This window comes from Cryptomeria japonica, chromosome 2 (assembly GCF_030272615.1).
Source record: "Cryptomeria japonica chromosome 2, Sugi_1.0, whole genome shotgun sequence".
Taxonomy (NCBI): Eukaryota; Viridiplantae; Streptophyta; class Pinopsida; order Cupressales; family Cupressaceae; genus Cryptomeria; species Cryptomeria japonica.
Genome location: NC_081406.1, coordinates 309,843,346 through 309,868,263, shown reverse-complemented (window position 1 = coordinate 309,868,263; position 24,918 = coordinate 309,843,346). Strand labels below are relative to the sequence as shown.

The 24,918-nt window shown below is 37.4% G+C and overlaps 1 protein-coding gene across 1 annotated transcript in view; it reads right to left on the bottom strand.

Moving 5' to 3' along the window:
• Positions 1-24,611, bottom strand: part of LOC131860079 (glycine-rich cell wall structural protein 1.0-like) — a 52,666-nt gene extending 28,055 nt beyond the window's left edge. The window contains exon 1 of the mRNA XM_059214442.1: positions 24,077-24,611. Within this exon, the coding sequence (XP_059070425.1) occupies positions 24,077-24,611 (535 nt within the window). The remainder of the gene's footprint in view (positions 1-24,076) is intronic.
• Positions 24,612-24,918: the final 307 nt, after the last annotated feature.

Sequence of the window (24,918 nt, the reverse complement as noted above, 5' to 3'; positions counted from 1 at the left end):
TTCTTCAACCGGTGCGATCCTCTCCAAGTAGGTTTTGGTTCACTTAGCCTTTGGATCAAGAGGCGAGGCAATAAGGGTTGAAGCATACCCTTCTAACATGTCAAACATGACCTCATAGCCCATAGGCTCCACTTCCTCCATTCTAGGCTCAACAACCTCCATTAGACATTTGTCCACCTGAATAGTGAAACAAATGTCATCTTCATACTTCTTCACTATGTCAGCTGAGATTCGTAGCCTCTGACTCATCTTTCTTCTGAACTCATCAAAGTATTTGTTTAGTACCTTAGGGTAGCTGGTTCCAATGGCTTGCACACTTTCCTTTATCTGCTTGGTTACCAGTTGGTCAGGGGACCACTAGACATCTCCTACACCCAGAAAGTAGCCTTGGAAATAGAAAAACAACCCTACCAGTAGTTGTCCAAACTTAAATCTCAGTGAATTGTCCTTTTTGATTGCCTTGAGATTTGACAGGAGTTGCCTTTGCATACTGGTGCATAAGTCAAATGATTTATCCTCTATAATCATCCAGTAAGTGGCATTTACCACTGCAACAGATATAGAATTAATCTTGTTGGCTGAGAATGTTCTGTAGCCTATCACCATGCAGGTGTATTTTACTAGTTCATCCTTGATAGGATTAACTGTCATACCTCATGAATCACTTGTCAAACCGGTGAGCTTGGTCATTTCCATTTTGCTTACCGTTCTCAGGGCTAGCACTTCCCCTGTGTTACAAAAACCTGTGACTGCATGAATTGCCTTAGGTGTGATATCATGTGTTCTCTCTAGGTACATCTTGTCACCATGGACTCTGCTCAAGATGATCCTGATGTGATCCTCTATGAAATCTTCCAGAAAATATACCGCATTATGGAGTTTCTTCTTCTCTAAGATACTAAACTCCGGTTTGATCCTTTTGTCCTTTCTGCAAAATAGACCTAATTGAGTATGAATGGGTAAGGACCCTAGGTCTTCTATCTTGCAATCAATATAGTCTAAAATTTCTTCTTCAACTATGACTCTAGCTGGAACTTGTGACAAACCATTATACTTGGACTTCCTCTGAATGAAACTTTTTGACTCAATAGATGTGCTTGAACTGGTATGAGATGCGGAATCCATTGAAGAGTATTTCAAGAACATGAAAAATACCTTTCAAATGTGAAATTAGGGCTTCCTGATTCTGCTTTACTTCGCTCTCCGTCGGATGCCAAATCACCACTTTGAGTTCTCCACTACCGCTTGAAAACTAGATTTGAATCTCTTTCAAAGCTATCCAATTTCTTGAAATCTAAGCTCAAATCACCTTTTCTTCGCTCGAAAATAGATAGTGAGAAATGATTTGAAAATTGCATTTATAAATGTCTCTCACCTACCATCATTAATGCTCCTCTATTAGGGCGTAAACCCTAATTTACCTTTTTACCATTTTTGGTCTTCTGCCAAGTGATAGGTGTAACATACCGGTTAAGGTCTTTTACCGGTGTCAACCGGGGGTTCAAAAGCATTTTTCCATTTGCTCCCCCTAAGCCTTTGAGGCTTAGTTTGCTGGTTCCGATATTTCCACACTAGGTGCAGAAACCGGTTCCTCCTCCAACAATATTGGTTTCTTCTTCCATGTTTTCATCATGTCTCCTTGAACTTTTTCAACATCTATTTCTCCTTCCTGAGTGATTGGTATATCATCAGATATACTTTTTCTGCTTCTGCAGAATCTTGCAATGTGACCCAGTTTGTTGCAGTGATAGCAAACAAGTCCAGGTGCTCTCCAAGGTCCATTGTACATGTTTCCATTCTTCCTTTTGCATGTTGCAGCAGTGTGACCATGACCATGATAGATCATACAACTTTCTCTCCATTCAGTTGCCGCTTGATGAACACCGCTTCTTGACTGATGATTGAAGATGCTAAACTGGTTGTGGTTCTGGTTCATAAAAGATTCAGGACCAGTTCCTTGGGTCCTCTGAGGATATCTTCCAGTGTTATCCATTACAGACCTGCATTCAAATGCTCTATGCCCAAACTTGTTGCATGCATAACAATGACCATTGAACTTATTGGATCTAGGTACATTGTTGATAAAATAAGGAAAATTATTGTAGGCTTTGCTCCTACATACATTGGCAGTGTGTCCTTCTTTAAGACAGTTAAAGCAAACAGGTTTGAATTATTGCTTACCTTTTCCTTTGAGTGTTGGTTGCTTCTTTGATGCTTCAGCATTTTTTCCTAAGGATTCTCCTTCCTCATGTCCAGAAAAACCAAGACCATTGGTATTCTTTGCCAGTCTAGATGACTCAAGCTTTTGCTCTAGCCTGACTGTACTTTTGCCAAACTTAGCAAGTATTTCCTTTGACTCAAAGAGTTCTTTGGAACTAGTAGTGTTTGTCTCCATAAGACTTGCATTTTTAGAGATGGCAATGTTCAGTTCTCCTTGCATGTCTTCTTTTTCCATTCTACTCTCATGAAGGCGAGCAGTTAGTGCACTAATCTCATTTTTCAACTTGGAGATCTCATGATCTCTGTCTTTTACCAGATCTTCAGCTTTTCTCCAGTTCTCAAGCTCTTAACTAAACCGAATAGTCAGTCCTTCCAACTCCTTTCTCAAATTGGAGTTTGAATCATTGAGCTTATTCACTTCTGCAATCATAGCTTCCATGTTAGCTTCATCTTCAGAACTACTTTCAGATAGTTCCATCAGCCTCTCTGCATGTTCTCTTCTTTTTGCTTGAGATGCCTTGTATTTGACCATAAGATCATCATAGGCTTGCTCAAACTTAGTGAGCTATTGAGTAAGTTCCCTCAAGGTGTATTCCCCATATCTCTTTCCAAGTGGTTAAACTTATAGAAGGTTGGCTCTGATACCAATTGATGAATACTAAGAGGGGGGGGAATTAGTATGCCAAAAATCTTTGCACTAAAACACTTACATAGTCTACAGATAAACTGGTAAAGTAGTCTAACAGTCAAACCGGTTACCACATATGCAAACCAAAATGTGAATAAAGCATTCACCCAAAAAAGCAATACAACCATAGCACAAGATATTTAACGTGGAAACCCAACTGGGAAAAACCATGGTGAGATAGAACTCACAAGTCACTATCTGCAGAATTCAAACTAGACCGGTTAAGGTCTTACAATGTTCTTCACCAGAACAGATCCTGTTAGGAATCTCAATCTCTGTTAGGAGATAAGTCCAATTAAAGACTACCTTGTTAGAGGATTTTAGATTCACATGTGCGAACCACCTTGTTAAAGGATTTTACAAAGGCTTTGAGGCCTACCCGGTTAAGGGCTACGGACTTGTCAAAGATGTGAGTAATCAACAAGTGTTTGATCTATCTAATAGTACAAACTGCTTGGTTATATCCAGTATTGCTCACAGCTAATGCATTCCAGCATTACTTCAGTCTCCTCTATCTCTCTCTCAGTTACAACTCGATCTTCTCTAATAAGATCGCTCTCAACATTAACCCTTTTCGCAACTTCTTCAACAACTTAAAAGCCCTAGACATGATATCCTTTTTAAAGGAATCTGATTTCATGTCAGTCCAATAGGATTACATTACAATTTCCTAGGTTCAGTGAATCTAGACATACTCAGTAACACGACACAAGAATCACCGTCAATGTGTCAGCACTGTGAAACAATCAGTGGATTGGTAACTCATCACAAAGTCGGTTGGTAACTTATCACAGAGTATTACCGGTTCATACAAAATACCAATTGCCGGTTTGACAAAAATGAAGACTGGTAAGAATGTGTTGTGCCGCTTTGCTTCCTCATACCGCTTGTGATCTGTGAACTGCTTGGGGTCGACATGTCGCTTCAGACCGGGAAACACATTCTGCAAAATCACCACTAGTCTAGAGACTAGTATATAATATACCAGTTGGAACAAAATACCGATTGAGCATAAGCTCATACATACAAAGGGGATCTCAATACAAGTGTGTGTCCATCAATGACAATCACAGCATAAACCAAAAAAATGCCAACAATATATATCTCTATACACACACACACACACACACACACACACACACACACACACACACATATATAATTCCTAAATATATTTTAACATTAAACTTAACCACCATGAAAACCCTAACATTCTTTTATTATTATATAAATGCTCTATATATATATATTTTTTTTTATAACATCTTATTCCTCTCTCTATCCTAGCCCTACCTGGCTAGGGTTTTTATTTTCTTGCAACCCTTTTTTTTGTGCAAGGGGCAAATCTTTGGTAGGGATGGGCGGTGGCCATGGAAACTCACAGCAAGGGGAGGGGAGGCGGTGGCACCACTGTGTGTCCACATAGTGCAACCCGCCGCACCACTGTGCATCCACACAGTGGCGGGCGCGGCACCACTGTGTGTCCACACAGTCGAAGCCGCAACGGCCGACACTGTGTGTCCACACAGTGGAAGCCACAGGCTGACACTATGTGTTCACACAGTGGAAACCACAGGGCCGACCACTATGTGTACACACAGTGGAGACCGCAGTCGACCACTGTGTGTCCACACAGTAGCTTCGGCCCTTCGGCCCTTTTTCCCCCATGTTAATAACCCCTTTTTTTTTATATGGTTTTTTTTTTTCCTTTTTTTTTTATAAATAATATTTTTATTTTTTTGTTTAATTAAATGAAATAAATTTATATATATAAGAATTTGTATTTATATTTTTTTTAACAAGAAAGTTTATTTATTTATTTTCTTTTATGCATGCTCATAAATTTGTTTTTATATATATATTTACAAATATATATATATATATATAAAATTTACATATATATATTTTTCTATATAAATATAATAGTATTGAATCTAAGGCAATTTCTTCTCATGCATTTATTTATTTATTTATTCTAAACAAATAAAATAGATTAGATATTTTTTGCACATTTAGTCATTTTAATTATTTCCTTTTTATTAATATCCTTGTTGCCAAATAGAATTAGTTAGGCTATCTAAATATGGCTTTTCTTTCTGTAAAAATAAAGAAATTAATAGTACTAAATATTCTTAGAACAACATCTTTAGAAATTATTCACTTCCATTAAATCTGATTAGCTACAGGACTTATTTCTACAATAAACAAATGACAAAGTTTGATATTTCTTCGGCAACTATTCAAATCACCAAATTTAATAAAATTAACAACAACTATTTTAACCTATAATTTATTAATTAAAAACTTAGAGATGGCTATAAAATCCTTGATTTCATTTTCTGCAAATACTTTAAATAACAGATTTAAATACTAAGTTTAGCATTTCCATGTATAGATCTAAAATGTATTATTTCCAGAACTATAATGTACTAAAATGCATTTACAGAAAACAGAATTTAAATGATTTATATGTAGCCTATATTATGCATGCAACTCAAATCTATTTGTTTCTTTTTTTTGTAATTTCTCTTTTGAACGCATAAGAATTAAATAACTTTCTTGCTATTCAATTTATCATAAACACATCAGATATAAAAATTTTCTTTTGAACTTTGGAAAAAAACAATTTTAGGAATACTCATTTCTTTTCTGCAATAAATAGCATACTAAAATATTACAACTTTTTAAAACGTATTTCAAAGACACTATTGTCACTTTACAATGGGTCTCTCATTTCTAATAAATGAGGACGTTTTCAAATAATAATTACATTTACAAATAATTTCTTGCAACAAATAACTCCTACAACTTTCCACTTGTCCTATTTTTTTCTTCCGACAACCTGCATTTTAAATCAAGCTATGACCATGGAGTGCTCACCTCCCAGCCTAGGCTAACTGGTAGCCACCCCCGAGCTCAGAGAACCAAGCCCTGGATGAGAAACAAACATGCAAACACCAAGGATAGAATGCACACAAATACAAACACACTCCCATCCTGGCTACACTACACCACACCTTGGTGATGACCTTTTTTTTAAGGGTGGTAGTGGACCAATTACCCTGAGGAGAACTGCAAGTATGAAAAAGAACATGTAGCCACCTCATGGAAAACCAAATACATCAAGTATAGCAACCCCTTAAATCCTTATGCCCCCCAAGGCATTCATGCCTTATTTCCCTCCTTATGATCCCCATTGCACAAACAAGCCATGCAACAAGGGTCACACAAAATCCCTTGTGATCGCTCTCATAATGAGAGTCTCTCACTCGAGGGTTGTCACTTCTACCTCCCACAAGATCCTCCTCTCTCCCAAGAGTAAGAGGTCTTGATGACTCCCAAAAACACATACAATGCATAAAACAAAATACTAAATGAAATTTCCAAGAGAACATGTAAGGAAGCAAATCTTTTACACCAACATTACTTTCAGACACATGCAATAAGAAAGCCATTTTAAGAAGAATGCAACCAACCTTAATATACCCAAAGGTAGGTTAGTTTTGTTGAGGATGAGCAGCCCAATTCCATGGTTCTTCTCCTTCTACCCTTAGCCAAAATTCTCTATTCAAAATCTAGTCTATTCTTTTCAAAATTTCTCCTGTCTCCAAAAATGGAGAGTGGGTGATTACCCACAAATTTTCTAATTCTTGCTTAAGAATCCCATTGTGAGAGTTCTCACAAGTTTCTAAAAACTAAAGAGGAAGGTAAGATAGAATGGGAAAGGGAACTCTCATTCGAAAAGGAAGGTTTACAACTAGGTTCAAATCTTCTAATTTCAATTTTCACACAACTTAGAAAAGTCAATTTTTGGGGTGTCTAAAAGATCACATGGGAGTAGAAACTTGCCTTAAATTACCCCTAACCCTTAGGTATACCTTATGGGCTTTAGGAAACCCTATTAAACTACCCCTAGGTGTCCATTTAACCCTTTTTAAACCCCTCTGAAGTTTATTTTCGGATCAAACCTATGTTGACCATCCCAAAGATTCTTTACCCAAGGCATTTATGACATCACATTACATTAATTGAAAAAAAACTATAGTTAAACACTTTGCCACCAAGAGACAAAAATAAAATTTCAAACTTAAATCCACACGTGTCAAGTGACACAAGAAAACACTTTTACAAATTAATACATGAAATCATCTCTTGTGGATTTTACATAAATCAATTAAATAACACTTAACACACATGCATCATTTACTGTTATGAATGAAATACAACACAAACGGGGTGTTGTCTCTCCAAATAGACAAACCCTGGCTAACGAACATACATAGGTCTAGGTTTGGTTCTTCATAATTTTTCCATGGTCACATGGATAACTTCCTATGCATCTCAATTTACACATTAGTAACTTTCAAATATCCACATATAATATAAATCACAGGAATAATAATACACATCATCACTTGCATACAATTTACATCTGAACAATTTAAATACATCTTTTATCCAAGCAATTTCACATAAGCAATTCATCCTAATTCTCATAATATTGATCCACACTTAAACATACATCATAATTCTATTATCATAGTAAAGTCCTACAAATTCTATAATGACATTTATCTCCGCAAATTCATCCTATTCAAAAATCATGTAGTGTTCAATATCATAAAGCATATAAATAAATCCTCAATATATAGCAATGTTATCCAAATCATGAAATCATATAAGTTCTAAATCCAAAATGCATAAAAGTAAAGTATCCGTAATAGTCTCATTATAAAAACCACTGAAATGTCAGACTGAGTCGAGGTGGGGCCTCACACCCTCCCCCTCTAGGCATGAACTTCCTCCTGGAGTTCATCAAAGAGGTGGGGGTACTCTGATCGCATACGTGTTGTGTCCTCCCATGAAGCCATAACCTCATTATAACAATCCCACTGGACGCTAACCTGGTCCAACTCTCAACCTTGAAGGGCCAACGTCTAGCGTGCCAAAATGCGAATGGGCTCCAGAGCTAGCTGCCCGTCCAACTCCACCTGCAAGGCATCCCAGTCTAAAATATGAGACTCATCATAGATATATTTCCTCAGAACTGATACATGAAACACATCATGGATGCGTGATAGGCTAGGTGGCACTGCTAAATGGTAGGCAACTGGGCCTATCCTCTCAAGAATCTCAAAAGGTCCTACAAAGCGAGGTGTGAGCTTAGAACCCTTTCCGTAATGGATTGGACTCTTATGTGGTCGCACTCTCAAGAAGACTCTGTCTCCAACCAAGTAGCTATGATCTATCCTGAGCCTCTCTAAGACGCTGCCTAATCAAATCCACCTGTTGTTCCATATCCTAAACTATCTCAGGACCGATAGCAACTCTGTCCTCTATGCGATCCCAACTCAACAGTGTCCTGCAAGGTCTGCCATATAATGTCTGGTAGGGTGGCATCCCCAAAGAAGTGTGATGCCCATTGTTATAGGAAAACTCCACTAAGGGAAGGTACTCTTCCCACCTGGTCTGATGATCCATGACGTACATGCGAAGCATGTCCTCTAACACCTGATTAACCCTCTATGTCTGACCATCTGTTTCCAGGTGATAGGTTGTACTGAAATTGAGCTTAGTGCCCATAGCTACCTGTAATGACTTCCAAAATGAAGAAGTAAAAAGGGAGTCCCTGTCAGAAATAATCTTGCGGGGCACGCCATGAAGTCTAACAATGTCTTGTAAGAACACCTGTTCTAATGCTGTGAATGTAGTTCGGATTGGTGAAAAGTGGGCCACTTTGGTCAACTTATCAACTGTCACCAAGATAGCATCATGGCGATGAGAAGACATTGGAAGACCAATGATGAAATCCATGGATATAGTATCCCACTTCCACTCTGGTATAGCATGAGATTGGAGCAACCCACCTAGATGGCGGTGCTCCGCCTTTACTCTCTGACACTTGAGGCATCGAGCTACTATCTTAGCAATGAGCTGTCGCATTCCTGGCCAATGATATAACTGCCTCAAGTCAGCATGCAACTTTTTAACTCTGGGATGCGCTGCATAAGGAGCTCTATGAGCCTCCATGACAATGAAATCTCACAATCCCCTGGAGGGAGGTACATAAATGCACCCTCTGTGGCGTAATAGTCCATCGGACTCCAAAGAATAATCCACATATTTCCCCTCTAGAGTAACCTAAGATCGTATTACCTGACCGACTTCTGCATACCATCCATCCTCTAGCAAGTGCTATAGTATACAGTCTCTCAAATCCGTGCCCATAGATATGGTGTAAACCTCATGACATCTCCTACTCAAAGTATCTGCAACTATGTTTTCCTTTCCTTTGATGTAGTGAACATCAAAATCATATTTGCACAAGAACTCCATCCATCTCCTCTGACGTGCATTAAGGTTTGGCTGAGTGAAAATGTACTAAAGAATCTGATGATCTGAATGCAGCTTGAAGTGATGACCTAAAAGGAAGTGTCTCCACCTCACAAGTGCATGCACTACTACTACGAGCTCAATGTCATGAGTAGGATAATTAAGTTCATGAGTCTTAAGTTTCCTAGACTCGAAAGCTATAGCCCTACCATCCTGCATAAGAACTACTTCTAAACCCTCTAGTGAAGCATCTGTACAAACCATGAAGTCAGTTGTGGGATCTGGTACAACAAGGATAGGAGCGCTAGTAAGTGCCTTCTTGAGTTCTTGAAAGGCCTTCTTGCACTTCTCTATCCACTCAAATTTCTTCCCTTTATGCTAAAGAGAAGTAATAGGATGTGTGACTCTGGAGAATCCCTCAACAAAACATTGGTAATATCCTGCTAAGCCCATGAAACTCCTGACCTCTGTCACACTGGTTGGCACTAGCCAATCCATAATAGCCCTAATATTTGATGGGTCAACTGAGATCCCATCATCGAAAATAACGTGCCCAAGGTACTTGACCTTTGATCAAAAGAAAGCACACTTTGACAAACTGCCAAACAACTGGTTATCACGCAAACACTGCAATACCTATTTTAGGTGCTCCTCATGCTCCTTCTCATTTTGAGAATATATCAGTATGTCATCGAGGAACACAATTACAAAATGGTCCAGAAATGTATGGAATACCCCATTCATGAGGCTCATAAAAATAGTTGGGGCATTTGTAAGACTTAATGGAACTACTGTGAACTCATAGTGACCATATCTAGTGCGAAATGCAGTCTTGTGGATATCACTCTCCACTATTCTCAGCTGGTGGTATCCCAACTTCAGATCAATTTTGGAAAAGACTTTGGTACCCTGAAGTTGGTCGAATTAAATCATCAATTCTAGGCAAAGGATATCGGTTCTTGATGGTTACTTTATTTAACTGTCGATAATCCATACATAATCACAGAGATCCATCCTTCTTCTTAATGAAATGACTGGTGCACCCCAAGGGGATATGCTAGGATGAATATGACCCTTCTCAAGGAGTTCCTCAAGCTATATTTTGAGTTCATTAAGCTCATTTGTGGTCATCCTATAAGGTGCTCTGGAAACTGGCTCAGTTCCTGGTACCAGGTCTATATGAAAGTCAATCTCTCTATGGGGTGGCATTCTAGGTAACTCTAAAGGAAACACATCTGAATATCCCTTAAGGATAGGATGGTCGTCAAGTGATGTTTCCTTTTCTTCCTCTTCTCCTTTGTCACTGATAGTGATAGCAAAAAGCTACATCCCTTTCGCATGCTCCGCTTGAGCTACGTTGCGGAGATCATACGAAGAGACACGGGTTTTTGAATCCTGGTGATAACTATGGGTGAACCATGATCATCCTCACACTCGATCTTTTTCAGGCGGCAATCCATCTTGGCTCTGTGGGCATAAAGCCAATCCATGCCAAGTATGATACCGTAAGATCCAAGTGGTGTCACTCTAAGGTCTACTAAAGTGGTGGTCTTGCCAATCTGCAGCTGACATGTCCTAACCTCTAATTCCACTGACACTCTAGCTCCTGAAGCTAATTCCACTTCCCAATTGACACCCTATCTAGTTGCCACTAGCCCAGAATTCTCCACAACCAATGGAGATATAAAGGAGTTAGTAGCTCTTGAATCAAACAAAATAGATACATTGTTACCTTTGATCATACCTGCAGACTCGATGACCATGGCCTGATGCTCATCCTGGTAGTTGTCAACTGCTATGAATACTCTATGGGACCTACCCATATCACCAACTATTGGCTCTAAAGTGACCATCCGCTGATTCCCTACCATCTAACCCTAAGGGAAATCCCTCGCCATATGCCCCATGGCTCCACATGTAAAGCAAGCACCCCGTGCCTGAAACTAGGTGCCTTGAGGCCTAGAGAAATCCTATCCTCTTGTCCTACTAGATCCACTGTACCCACCCCTAGAGGACTGTTGAGTCCTCGCCAGAGGTGTGTACAGCACCTGCGCTCTCTGATCTCATCTCTGTCCCTGAGTCTACCACTGCATGGGCTTGGTGCCTTGCTACTACTATGGAGGCTTCTGCCTTTGGTTTTGTGGTGTCTGTTTTAGAGGAGGAGGTTTGGAGAACCCCTGTGAGTTTCAGTTGTTTCCCTTCCAATGTGGTTTCTAGAATCCATAAGTCTAAGGTGTGGGGTTTTGGTTCTGAAACCGATCCCTATTGTCCTGTGGTCTGACCTGAATTTCCTCGACTATCAGTGCCTTCTCCATGGCAACCCAAAGGCTCTCTGGAGTGGACATCTTCATTTGCCTGGCTATACCGGCATTTAACCCTCTGATGAAGCGGTTTACAAGAAGTTTCTCTTCCTTTAGATAATCTACATAAGGCAACAGCTCAAAGAATTTGCTCTCATATTGGGTTACTGATAAGCCCTTTTGTTGGAGGTCATGAAACTTGTCTATACTACGCTGTCTGAAATGTTCTGATAGGTACCTCTCCCAGAACCTTTCTGTGAAAATCTCCCAAGTGAGAGTATCAAGAACTAATCCACATTTGTACTCTTCCTGTCTCCACCAGGTGGAGGCCGACCCTCTCAACAGATGGACTGTGACACGTTCTTTTAGGTTGCTCTCATAAGAACGCAACACAAAGCACCTCTCAAGACTCAAAATCCATGCCTCGGCCTCTACCCCGTCGGTAGAACATCCAAAAGACGGTGGCTGGAGGCACATGACCTCCTTGATAAGATCCCCTGGATCCTGACGAGCTCTCTCAAAATAAACTGGTTCCACCACTGGAGGTGGTCTTGGTATGTGCACCGACTCTAGCTCATTTCCACCCTGACTCTCTATAGGAATAGGAGCTGGACTCCTGCTTCATTCTCTATCAACTGATCTATGACTCCCAGAGTCCTGATTTCTAACCTAAGGGTTCTCTGCTAGAATCCTTTCCTGAACTATGCCAATTAGATTCTAGATTGCTTCTAAGAGGTTTTGGTTAGGTTCATTTGGCTATTCGGGAGGTGCTCCTGGGTTCTCTTCTGGAACCAATTCCTTCCACGCTACCTCTTCGCGTGCTATGCACACACGCCTAGGACCCCTTTCGCGCTTGCGAGCTTATTGCGTCGTCAGAGGCATCCTAAGAGGAAAATAAAGTAAAATAAATAACTAATTTCTTTTAGAATAATATTAATTCAATTAAATTTAAATGTCTTATAAAATCAATTTAACAAAAATAATTTAAATAATCTAAAGCGAAACATAAGTGGAGTAAGGTTCCTAGTGTGGAAACCTTGCTCTGATACCAAAATGTCATGCCCAAAATTTAGGGCAAGACCGACATAATTTTTTTTTTTAAATCATAACTTAAATATTAAATTTACGAATATGGAGAAAAACACCAACATGTTTTATCTTAACTATGTTGGGTTAACTTAAACCACTAACTCGAGTAATAAAAAATAATTTAAATCATATGCCGAATTCTAAAAGAAATGTTATATCATTTCCTCAATTTTAATCCATAACTTATTTTAAATCATCTCCCTAAAATATAATCGACGAAGATAGAAGTAGTCTCCAAAAGTCATTTACTGTTTTGAGGAACTAATTAAATTAGTCCTAGTACTTTGTTTAAAATGTCTAAAAGTTTATCTTAATCAATAATCAAAATATGCTTTAAATTGAATTGACAAAAGGGCCAATAAATTTTTATAATGAATACTTACCTATAAGTTTAAATAACTCCCCATAACCAAAATTAATTTTACCCCATTTATTATAAAAGTTGTAAATGTTTAGACCTCGAAAATATTATTATATATATATATATTTTAACATCTTTAAAATATCCTTATGGCTATCAAAACCATTACTAACCCATATATTTATTAAGACATATATAGTTTATAACACTTAATAAATTATACAATCTAAAATTTGTCTTATTCTCTTACATTTTGACTCTATGTGTAAAAGTATATCTAATTATATATTTACACACACACACACACACACACACACACACACATATATATATAATTCATTAACTTAACCACCATGCAAACCCTAACATTCTCTTATTATTATATAAATGCTCTATATTTTATTTATTTTTTTGATAACATCTTATTTCTCTCTCTATCCTATCCCTACCCGGCTAGGGTTTTTATTTTCTTGCAACCCTTTTTTTTGTGCAGGGGGCGAATCTTTGGAAGGGATGGGCGGCAACCATGGAAACTCACGGCAAGGGGAGGGGAGGCGGTGGCGCCATTGTGTGTCCACATAGTGGAACCTGCCGCACCACTGTGCGTCCACACAGTGGCGGGCCAACACTATGTGTCCACACAGTGGAAACCGCGGGACCGACCACTGTGTGTACACACAGTGAAGACCGCGGCCGACCACTATGTGTCCACACAGTGGCTTCGGCCCTCCGACCCTTTTTCCCCCATGTTAATAACCCCTTTTTTTTATATAGTTTTTTGTTTTTCCTTTTTTTTTAATAAATAATATTTTTATTTTTTTGTTTAATTAAATGAAATAAATTTATATATATAAGAATTTGTATTTATATTTTTTTTAACAAGCAAGTTTATTTTTATTTTTTCTTTTATGCATGCTCATAAATTGGTTTTATATATATATATATATATATATATATATATATATATTTCTATATAAATAAAATAGTATTGAATCTAGGGCAATTTCTTCTCATGCATTTATTTATTTTTTATTCTGAACAAATAAAACAGATTAGATATTTTCTGCAAGTTTAGTTATTTTACTTATTTCTTTTTTATTAATATCCTTGTTGCCAAATAGAATTAGTTAGGCTATCTAAATATGGCTTTTCTTTCTGTAAAAATAAAGAAATTAATAGTACTAAATATTCTTAGAACAACATCTTTAGAAATTATTTACTTCCATTAAATCTGATTAGCTACAGGACTTATTTTTGCAATAAACAAATGACAGAGTTTGATATTTCTTCGGCAACTATTCAAATGACCAAATTTAATAAAATTAACAACAACTATTTTAACCTATAATTTATAAATTAAAAACTTAGAGATGGCTATAAAATCCTTGATTTCATTTTCTGCAAATACTTTAAATAACAGATTTAAATACTAAGTTTAGCATATATAGATCTAAAATGTATTATTTCTAGAACTATAATGTACTAAAATGCATTTACAGAAAACATAATTTAAATGATTTATATGCAACCTATATTATGCATGCAACTCAAATCTATTTGTTTGTTTTTTTTTGTTTTTTGTTTTTTCTCTTTTGAACACATAAGAATTAAATAACTTTCTTGCTATTCAATTTATCATAAACACATCAGATATAAAATTTTCTTTTGAACTTTGGAAAAAAACAATTTTAGGAATACTCATTTCTTTTCTGCAATAAATAGCATACTAAAATATTACAACTTTTTAAAACGTATTTCAAAGACACTATTGTCACTTTACAATGGGTCTCTCATTTCTAATAAATGAGGATGTTTTCAAATAATAATTACATTTACAAATAATTTCCTACAACAAATAACTCCTGAAACTTTCCACTTGTCCTATTCTTTTCTTTCGACAACCTGCATTTTAAATCAAGCTATGACCATGGAGTGCTCACCTATGAGCCTGGGCTAATTGGTAGCCACCCTCAAGCTTGGAGAAACAAGCCCTAGATGAGAAACAAACATGCAAACACCAAGGACAAAATGCACACAAATACAAACACACTCCCATCCCGGCTACACTGCACCACACCTTGGTGACGACCTTCTTTTTAAGGGTGGTAGTGGACCAATTACCCTGAGGAGAACTGCAAGTATGAAGAAGAACATGTAGCCACCTCATGGCAAGCCAAATACATCAAGTATAGCAACTGCATAAATCCTTATGCCCCCCAAGGCATTCATGCCTTATTTCCCTCCTTATGATCCCCATTGCACAAACAAGCCATGCAACAAGGGTCACACAAAATCCCTTGTGATCACTCTCATAATGAGAGTCTCTCACTCGAGGGCTGTCACTTCTACCACCCACAAGATCCTCCTCTCTCCTAAGAGTAAGAGGTCTTGATGACTCCCAAAAACACATACAATGCATAACACAAAATACTAAATGAAATTTCCAAGAGAACATGCAAGGAAGCAAATCTTTTACACCAACATTACTTTCAAACATTTGCAATAAGAAAGCCATTTTAAGAAGAATGTAGCCAACCTTAATCTGCCCAAAGGTAGGTTAGTTTTGTTGAGGATGAGCAGCCCAATTCCATGGTTCATCTCCTTCTACCCTTAGCCAAAATTCTCTATTCAAAATCTAGTCTATTCTTTTCAAAATTTCTCCTGTCTCCAAAAATGGAGAGTGGGTGATTACCCACAAATTTTCTAATTCTTGCTTAAGAAGCCCATTGTGAGAGTTCTCACAAGTTTCTAAAACTATAGAGGAAGGTAAGATAGAATGGGAAAGGGAATTCTCATTCGAAAAGGAAGGTTTACAACTAGGTTCAAATCTTCTAGTTTCAATTTTCGCACAACTTAGAAAAGTCAATTTTTAGGGTGTTTAAAAGATCACATGGGAGTAGAAACTTGCCTTAAATTACCCCTAACCCTTAGGTATACCTTATGGGCTTTAGGAAACCCTATTAAACTACCCCTAGGTGTCCATTTAACCCTTTTTAAACCCCTCTTAAGTTTATTTTCGGGTCAAACCTATGTTGACCATCCCAAAGATTTTTTACCCAAGGCATTTATGACATCACGTTACATTAATTGAAAAAAAATATAGTTAAACACTTTCCCACCAAGGGACAAAAATAAAATTTCAAACTTAAATCCACACGTGTCAAGTGACACAAGAAAACACTTTTACAAATTAATACATGAAATCGTCTCTTGTGGATTTTACATAAATCAATTAAATAACACTTAACACACATGCATCATTTACTATTACGAATAAAATACAACACAAATGGGGTGTTGTCTCTCCAAATAGAAAAACCCTGACTTACGAACATACATAGGTCTAGGTTTGGTTCTCCGTAATATTTCCATGGCCACATGGATAACTTCCTGCACATCTCAATTTACACATTAGTAACTTTCAAATATCCACATATAATATAAATCACAGGAATAATAATACACATCATCACTTGGATACAATTTACATATGAACAATTTAAATACATCTTTTATCCAAGCAGTTTCACATAAGCAATTCATCCTAATTCTCATAATGTTGATCCACACTTAAACATACATCATAATTCTATTATCATAGTAAAGTCCTACAAATTCCATAACAACATTTATCACTGCAAATTCATCCTATTCAAAAATCATGTAGTGTTCTATATCATAAAGCATATAAATAAATCCTCAATATATAGCAATGTTATCCAAAACGTTAAATCATAGAAATTCTAAATCCAAAATGCATAAAAGTAAAGTATCTGTAATAGTCTCAATGTAAAAACCACTGAAATGTCAGACTGAGTTGAGGTGGGGCCTCACATGTTGATAACTGTATTAGATTTGCTGGTAATGTTGAGGTTTGAAAAACTAAAGAAGTTTGTTTTTCTTGTAATTTTTAAAAAATATATTATTTCTATAAGGTGTATTGACTTATACCTGTCGATCCATGAGACTGTCCAGGATCCTCGTCAAGGGGGTTCAGGTTCCTACACCAACAATTGAGAATCATAAGCATTACATTTGTAATTTGATAAACAATAAATATTGTAGTATCATAAGCATCACAAGCATCACATATGTATCATCATATATGTAATTGAGCATCATAAGAATCACATATGTATCATCATAAACATGTAATCCATCACATATGTATCATAAATCACCATCCATCACATAGATAATAAGTAGTCCACATTCCTTAAATAAACACAAAGTTCAAAAAATGTCACATGTATCATCATAAGCATGTAATCCATCACATATGTATTTTAAATCACCATCTATCACATAGCTAGTGGTGCATCATGAATTAATTAAGTAATGGCATTAGAATTGAAAACATATGAATTATTTATGTAACCATATAAGTCAAATCAATTTCTATCAAGATATCAATATTAAATAGATAATATAATAATCACATCTCATACATTTCATTCATGTCATTGATCTTCTTCTTCATCCAACTCATCATCATGACCATCATGACCATGATCATGATCATGATGATCATCATTGTCATCGTTGTCGACGTCATCGTCATCTTCGTCGTCATTGTGTTCATCATCATCATCGTCATCACCATCACCGTCACCATCACCATCACCATCACCATCACCATCACCATCACCATCACCATCAACAGCAATAGCATCATCATCATCAGCTTCTTCTTCATGTACATTTCTGTCAGGAACATCATCATCTAACTGTCGATCATGATCATCATCTATATCATCTTCTACTTCTTCAGTATCTTCTTCTTCCATCACATTATACATTATCGGCCTTCCTCTTGGATCATGTCTAACAACAAATGACCAACCTGGTTTATGTGGAACCTCTGAGTAAAATACCTGCTCACATTGACTTGGAAGAACATAGGGCTCATCCCCAACTCGTTCAAACAACCTTGTATTAACCATTGTAAATCCATTATCATGTTCAATAACAGTTCTATCAGGATCATTTTTATTCAGTCGTAGCCTATACCATTTGACGACGAACATAACTAATTTGAAGGAATTAAAGTCACACTCAAGTATATCATCCAAAATGCCATAGTATCTATTTTGAGACTCTTGAGGATGTATGTCATTTCTAGATAAAATATTGGTCACCTCAAAGACTGCAGTTATCTCAAAATCACAAGTTTTCTTCGTGTCATCCAACTATTTGATGCAAAATTTATGACCATTGCAGCACATAGCCTTGTGGTGTTTGACCTGCAATATGTCTAACATATTAAAATTATTGCATCATGAGTTGATAAACATACGGGTGATTAATAGAATTATACGTACCTGTTGATCTCTTAAACCATGTGCTAAATCAATTTCTCTTTGTGTAACATTGGAATCTCCATTACGATGAGCTTCTTTAACCAATGAAGCAACACCATCCCATATTAATGTGCGACCAAAATGTTGACATTGTTCAATCCACACCGTCATCCAATCAAGATTGTTTGCAATATACAAATGTAGCGCATCCCACTCCCGACCAACTGTACAAATAATTAATAGACCACTTACAACTAATTTATTTAAAAGATGAAGAATTAATTTACTACAATAACATCTTATAATTACCTCTCACTTTCTTCAATCTACCTTTCCCCATCAAGTGCTCCCCTTCAAATTTATTAATGGGGTTGGGACCCCAAATGCGATCTACATGGATTTTTGCTGCAAACTTAAGAAGATATTTAGTAATGTACACCATAGTTTGGTATACCATATATCCCTCCACCAAAGAACCCTTAGGATGTGCTCTTTGTCAAACCAAAGCCTTCAAAAATTTCAAGTGTCTCTCAACCATCCACATTGACCTAGTGTGTATAGGTCCACACAATTCGATCTCCTCAACTTGGTGTATGAGGTAGTCTTCTTGTGCATTGAAAAAAGTTGAAGGTAGACACTTTTGCATTTCACACATTAGATGAGGGATTTTTCTCTTCCAATATTTTATATCTTCCTTGTGGATTTCTTTAGATGACAACCACCTAAAAGAGATTGAAGACGCAAAAATATATAAACAAGACTTTACAAAATAATATACAATATATTGCATAACAAGTAAAACAAATGGCAAATATAATATCTATACAACAAATTGAACAAACATCACTACTTACCTCATGTATTTTCCAAGATCATATATGACTTCCTTGATATTATTGTCGAAGTGGTCTGGGAGAGATAGAGGTAGAACGTACTGCAACAATTATAAAATGATCTTTTCATTGTTTTCTAACATAATACAATGAAAAGTACATGCGCAGTATACAAATATATAGTAAATACACAAGAATGTGAATTACCTTAATGAAGGTAAATTCACTCTTATTTGATATGAGATTGTTTATGTTCGCAGCAAATCCTGTGGGAAATTGAATTTTTCGTATGACTTCTTTTATAGAATTGCTTTGCTGCTCCGTTAATAACCAAGGAAGGGCACTTATATTAATCTGATCTCCATTGCTATTTGATTGAATGACATTTTTCATTGCATGATTGGATTCCACAATGTCACTATAAATTTTGACAATTTTTTCTTTGTCACTCCTTCCATCCAATATTTTCAATAATGTCTCTGTTATATTCTTTCCAATATGCATTGTATCAAACAAATGCACAATTTGTAGCTACTCATAGTAAAGCAACCTACTGAATTGTCTGGGATAACTTTTTAGTTCCTTTGGAAGGCGGCCATCCATGCCTTGACGATCTTCAATATCATCAATTACATCATCAGTAAACAAAACATGATAGAAAAATTCAAATTCCAAACATAAACCATTAGATGGAATGACATTACCTTGACGATTAATTCTATTATATTCCAACTTCCATAAGTGAGGAGTCATTCTTCATGGCTTTGATGTCGTCTCTTCTTTCCCATTGAAAAGATGTTTTTCAGTATTCCGGTACTTACGATTTTTGTGAAGGAAGTGCCTATACTCATCAAACACCTGCTTTCCTAAACTTTTTGAATGATGAGATTTCATCTTTGGACCACAAACTGGACATGCAAATTTTCCCTTTATTTGAAGACCTACAAGATAATGTATAATTCTATTAAATCTATTAATTTTTATAATTATAATTATCATGCACAACTTGAATGCTATAATGTACCACAAAAATGTGTTAGCCCTGGGGCATCATGTATTGTCCATACAAGCATTAAATGGAATTGAAATTGTCTTTGTCCTATTGGTCTAGAGATGTCATACATGGTCACACCATTCCATAACTCTAGCAACTCGTCGATAAGAGGCTCAATATATACATTCATATCTTTAATTTGGTACTTGCCTAGTGGAATGAACAAAAACATTACATAATATTATGACCATTTTACTGCAATATTTATAATTAAATGTAGATGACTATTAAATGATAAAATACCTGGAACAATCATTGCCAACATTATGTGCTCCCTCTTTATTGACATCCATGGAGGAATATTATTGTTGATAACAAAAATAGGCCACACCGAGTAAATAGATCTCAACTCTCGAAATGGATTGACACCATCCGCTGCCAATGAAAGCCTGAGATTACGAGGTTCTTCTTTAAAGTGTGGCCACTTTTCCTCTATGTACATAAATGCTAAACCATCCACCGACATTCGAATAATGTCATCTTGACTTCTATTGTGTGCATGGTAATCCATAAATTGTGCCAAGCTAGTGCACCTGAATAATCGTTGCATACGTGGAATACAGGGAATATAACGGAGAACCTTGTGAGGAACCTTTTTTTTTATTTGATCCGTTCGATATCTACTGATATGACATTCAGGGCATTCTGTTTGAAATTCATGTTGTTTATGATATATAATATGATCATTGGGACAAGCATCTATTGTTTGATACTCCATTCCAATATCTTTCATAATGGCAGACAATTCTCGGTATGAGCGAGGTAGAATATTTGATGGTGGTAAGAAAAAATCACCTATCAATCTATAGAAAAAAAAAGAGTTTGAGGTGTGAATATAAAGAGTATTAATGGTACATGATTCACCATTTATTAACTGTAATGGCATGTATGACACACCTTAACATACTTGAGATTGTTATGTTGGATAAACCATTCATAACCTTCAAGTTCACCAACAACAATACATCAGAGAGAAGAGTTGTTTGGGAGCTTTTGTAAAGGGGCTCATATGCCTTCTCAAAAAGAGGTAAATCATGAACATCAAGGTCATCCTGATCATCATGATCAACTGTGCTAGTACTAAATGTGTCATGGATCAATGTATTTGTACCATCATCTTCAATTGTGTTTTTTGGTGCATGATCGTCATCTTCCATGGGATCATTATCTTTAGCTTCAACACCTCCATGTTCCTCCACTTCAAAAACCATATTCTCAGGGTTTTATTGATCCATACCATGTGCTTTGGGGTGCTCCACCTATATAAAATTGATATACATAAATAAACCATGATCATGATCTCATTATCAAGTGATTTCTTATGTATATAAATTGTTAAAATGATATAATGAACAACTTACCAGTGGATGATAATCATGTCCCCCTTCAATGTGACCATGCTGCCTACAATGTTTCTTAGTTATTTTGATTAGAAGTCTTCTAGTCTTTAAGCCCTTACAAATTTTGCAGGGACAATAACATTTCCCATCACCTTTTCTTTTCAAGTTAGACCATAATCTAGCAATTGTCTCCTTATTTTGTTCTTCACTGATATTATCTGACATGGTCTTTCTTCACAGGCAAAAAAATCAGGCTATGGAAACTTTAGTACAAAAGCTTCACAAAAATTGCAAATCGAACCAAAACTATTTAACTCTTCTTTTTCATCTTAAAACATTGAACTTAATAGAGAACGTATTTAATGTAGCTGATTGTGTGAATTTCTGAGCATTGTGTCTGCAAATTCTTACTAAAAGTTTTCCTATTGTAGACTTTCTGAAAGACATTTTTGAGTATTCTAAGCAAAGCATCTATTTTAACATACACTTATTCATCCACATTGCAGGGATATCAATACAAGGCTCACATATTGGTCTAAGAGGGTGCCATGGTCTCACAAAGTAACCAAGAACCATATGAAATGATGGTCTTGAATCCACACACAACTAGGGAGGATCCATACGATTATGTATGACTTCCCCCTTGTTTGTTTAATGGGATTAGCCTCCAAGACATAGCCATCAATAATCACTAAGAATGTACAAGTGGGTTGTAGCTACCCATACAACAAGCACTTACCCCTATCCTCAAATTTTCCCAATGTTTGATTCCTTATATACACTCATCCAAGGTTATCTACGTCGATCTTGGTGAGGAATCACATCACAACAAAGAAGGCAACATTTAAAAATAGCAAGAGTTTCACTAAACTACCAAAGATCATAAACATTGAAAGAAAGAAAAAATAGTACCAATAATAAGTCAAATAAATGTGTTCAATTCCAATAGCAAATCAAACATAGCCACAATAACTACACAATAGAGAAAACTCACAATAGTGATTAAACTAATTCAAACAAGATAAAATAAAATTGTTGGCCCATGCAACAAAGATGAGAGATCATCAATAATTGAAGGAAACTTCCCAATCCTTAAAAGTGCACATTACATAACTATACGACTAGAAATTGTGGCTAAATAGAGTGAAGATTCATCATGACTCCAATAATAGTCCCTCATGTGTGCATTTGTGGCATGAACATAAAAACTCCCACATGGCATGGCCATGTACCTAATGGAGAAGACATGCCTAGGTTACATGCCCAAAAAACATGACTATAATAATAGTCCCTCATGCATGCATTTGTGGCCTGCACACTACAAATCCTAACATATCATGGCAATACACCTCATAGAGAAGACACACCTAGGGCCACATTGCACATAGCAACGTGCCTCACAAAGAAGACATGCATAGGGCACATGCCACATAGCAATGTGTCTTATGGAAAAATGTGCATGCATGTCACACACCAAAGCTATATGTATACATCATGAGGCACATTCATATGTTATCAAACACAACCTATTGTATCTAACATGAGTTCCTCTCTACATGTGTGCAAATCTTCCAACACTAATCGCCACTAAGAAGGAATAATATAAAATTGTTGGTGTAAATAATTATTCATCATGGATATTATTACACTTACTTAAGTTTACTTAGGATAATGCATTTCATAGTAGTTTGGATATGAGACACTTGGGTGTTTGTGCCACATTGGAATAGTGTGTGTAGGAGAAATTCCACCTCTTATGGTGTTGATCTTGTTATTACACTATCATATCCACTTATTGTGGAGTGATAATTCCACCTTCGGTGGGTGATCCACCTCATGTGGAATATTATATTATTTCTCCTACCTACCCACACCTATTTCCTACCTACCCTTGTTTCTTATTGAGCCACATGTCATATTTGTGTGCTCATACATATCCCTAGCCTTGCCTATATAAGCAAGCTCATCTACATTGTATGTAACTACTATTGAACAATAATCCAGTTGATTGTTGATCATTTTCTATTGATGAGAATATAGTTTATTCTTGTCCCATATTATGTCTCTATCTTGTACATTTCATTGACCTCTTGATCTTGGCAAAATCCAACATGGTATCAGAGCTATTTGGGGCTTCATTGATTCGTCTTGAAGAGGCATTATTGTGACGTCAAGAGGCAGATATGAGGAGCAGCATCATTTGGAGGCATCCTAGACTAGATCCGACCTCGCCATTGCGTCCGGAAGGCCATTTCCATGAATTTTGGTTATAAAGTTGGCCTATTTTGGTGAGAAAATTTTTTTTTCCCCAATTTTGCTATTCGTACGGATTTTCGAATTTTATATAGATTTTTCAAAAAAAAAAAATTTCATTTTTTAGAAATTTGTTTTCAAAAATTCAAAAAATCAAAAAAAATTGAAAAAAATTGAAAGATCAAAAAAAAATTTGAAAAGTAAAAAAAATAAAAAAAAATCAAAAAAAATTCGGTTGTTTGGGGGTCCGCAGACCCCCGTACCCCCGCGGTACCTGTTTGTAGGTTTGTGTGCAGAGAACGTACCTGATAGCGCGTCCCGTCGACCGTACTCCATCGCCGTCAGTCGCAGCTCCCCGGTCATCGCCGCTGCGCCTCCCCGCAGCTCAGCCCGCGAGCGGCCCACGCACCTCCCGACTCCTGCCGTCCTCAGCCCGTATCTCGGTCTCGGCCAGCGCCGCTTCCCACCACTCGCTCCGGCTCCGCCGCCTCCCAGCTCCCTCGGCAGCCTCTGTCTTTCCGCGCCTCTGCTCCTCTGCTCACGGCTCCCCCGTCTACCAGCGCCGGCTCCCACAGCACGCGGCGCCTCCCGCGTCCTCGCCTCCCGACACCGGCAGTGCCCTCCGCCCGCAGCTCCTCGGTCACCGCCGCTGCGCCTCCCGTGCAGTGATGCCCGCCTCCTCCAGGCTCCAGCTTCGGCTCCTCCCGCGAGCCGACCTCCGGCACCACTCCCACATCTCCGCTCAGGCATCCTCCGCCACGCGGCATCCAGGCAGGCGAATCCACGCCCGCCACGTGGCAGGAGGCCCGTGGCCCGTGGACATAAACACTGACATGTCATTTTCCATACGCCAAGTCAGATTCCGTACGGACGCCACATCAGCCTGCACAGTCAGCAGTTCCGTACAGTACGGAATACCCAGTCAGCTTGCCATGTAATCCGTCCGTACAGTACGGACGCCCAGTCAGCCAGGCAGCGAAGTTTTGGCGACGGTCATACGGCCGTCAAATTTAACATAGTGAATTGATGACATCAGCGCCACATCAGCAGGGTTTGAAAATTTTTGGACCCCCTCTCATTTGCATTTTTGATTTTGCAGTTCAACTTCAAATGGCCATAACTTGCTCATTTTTGCTCCTTTTTTGGT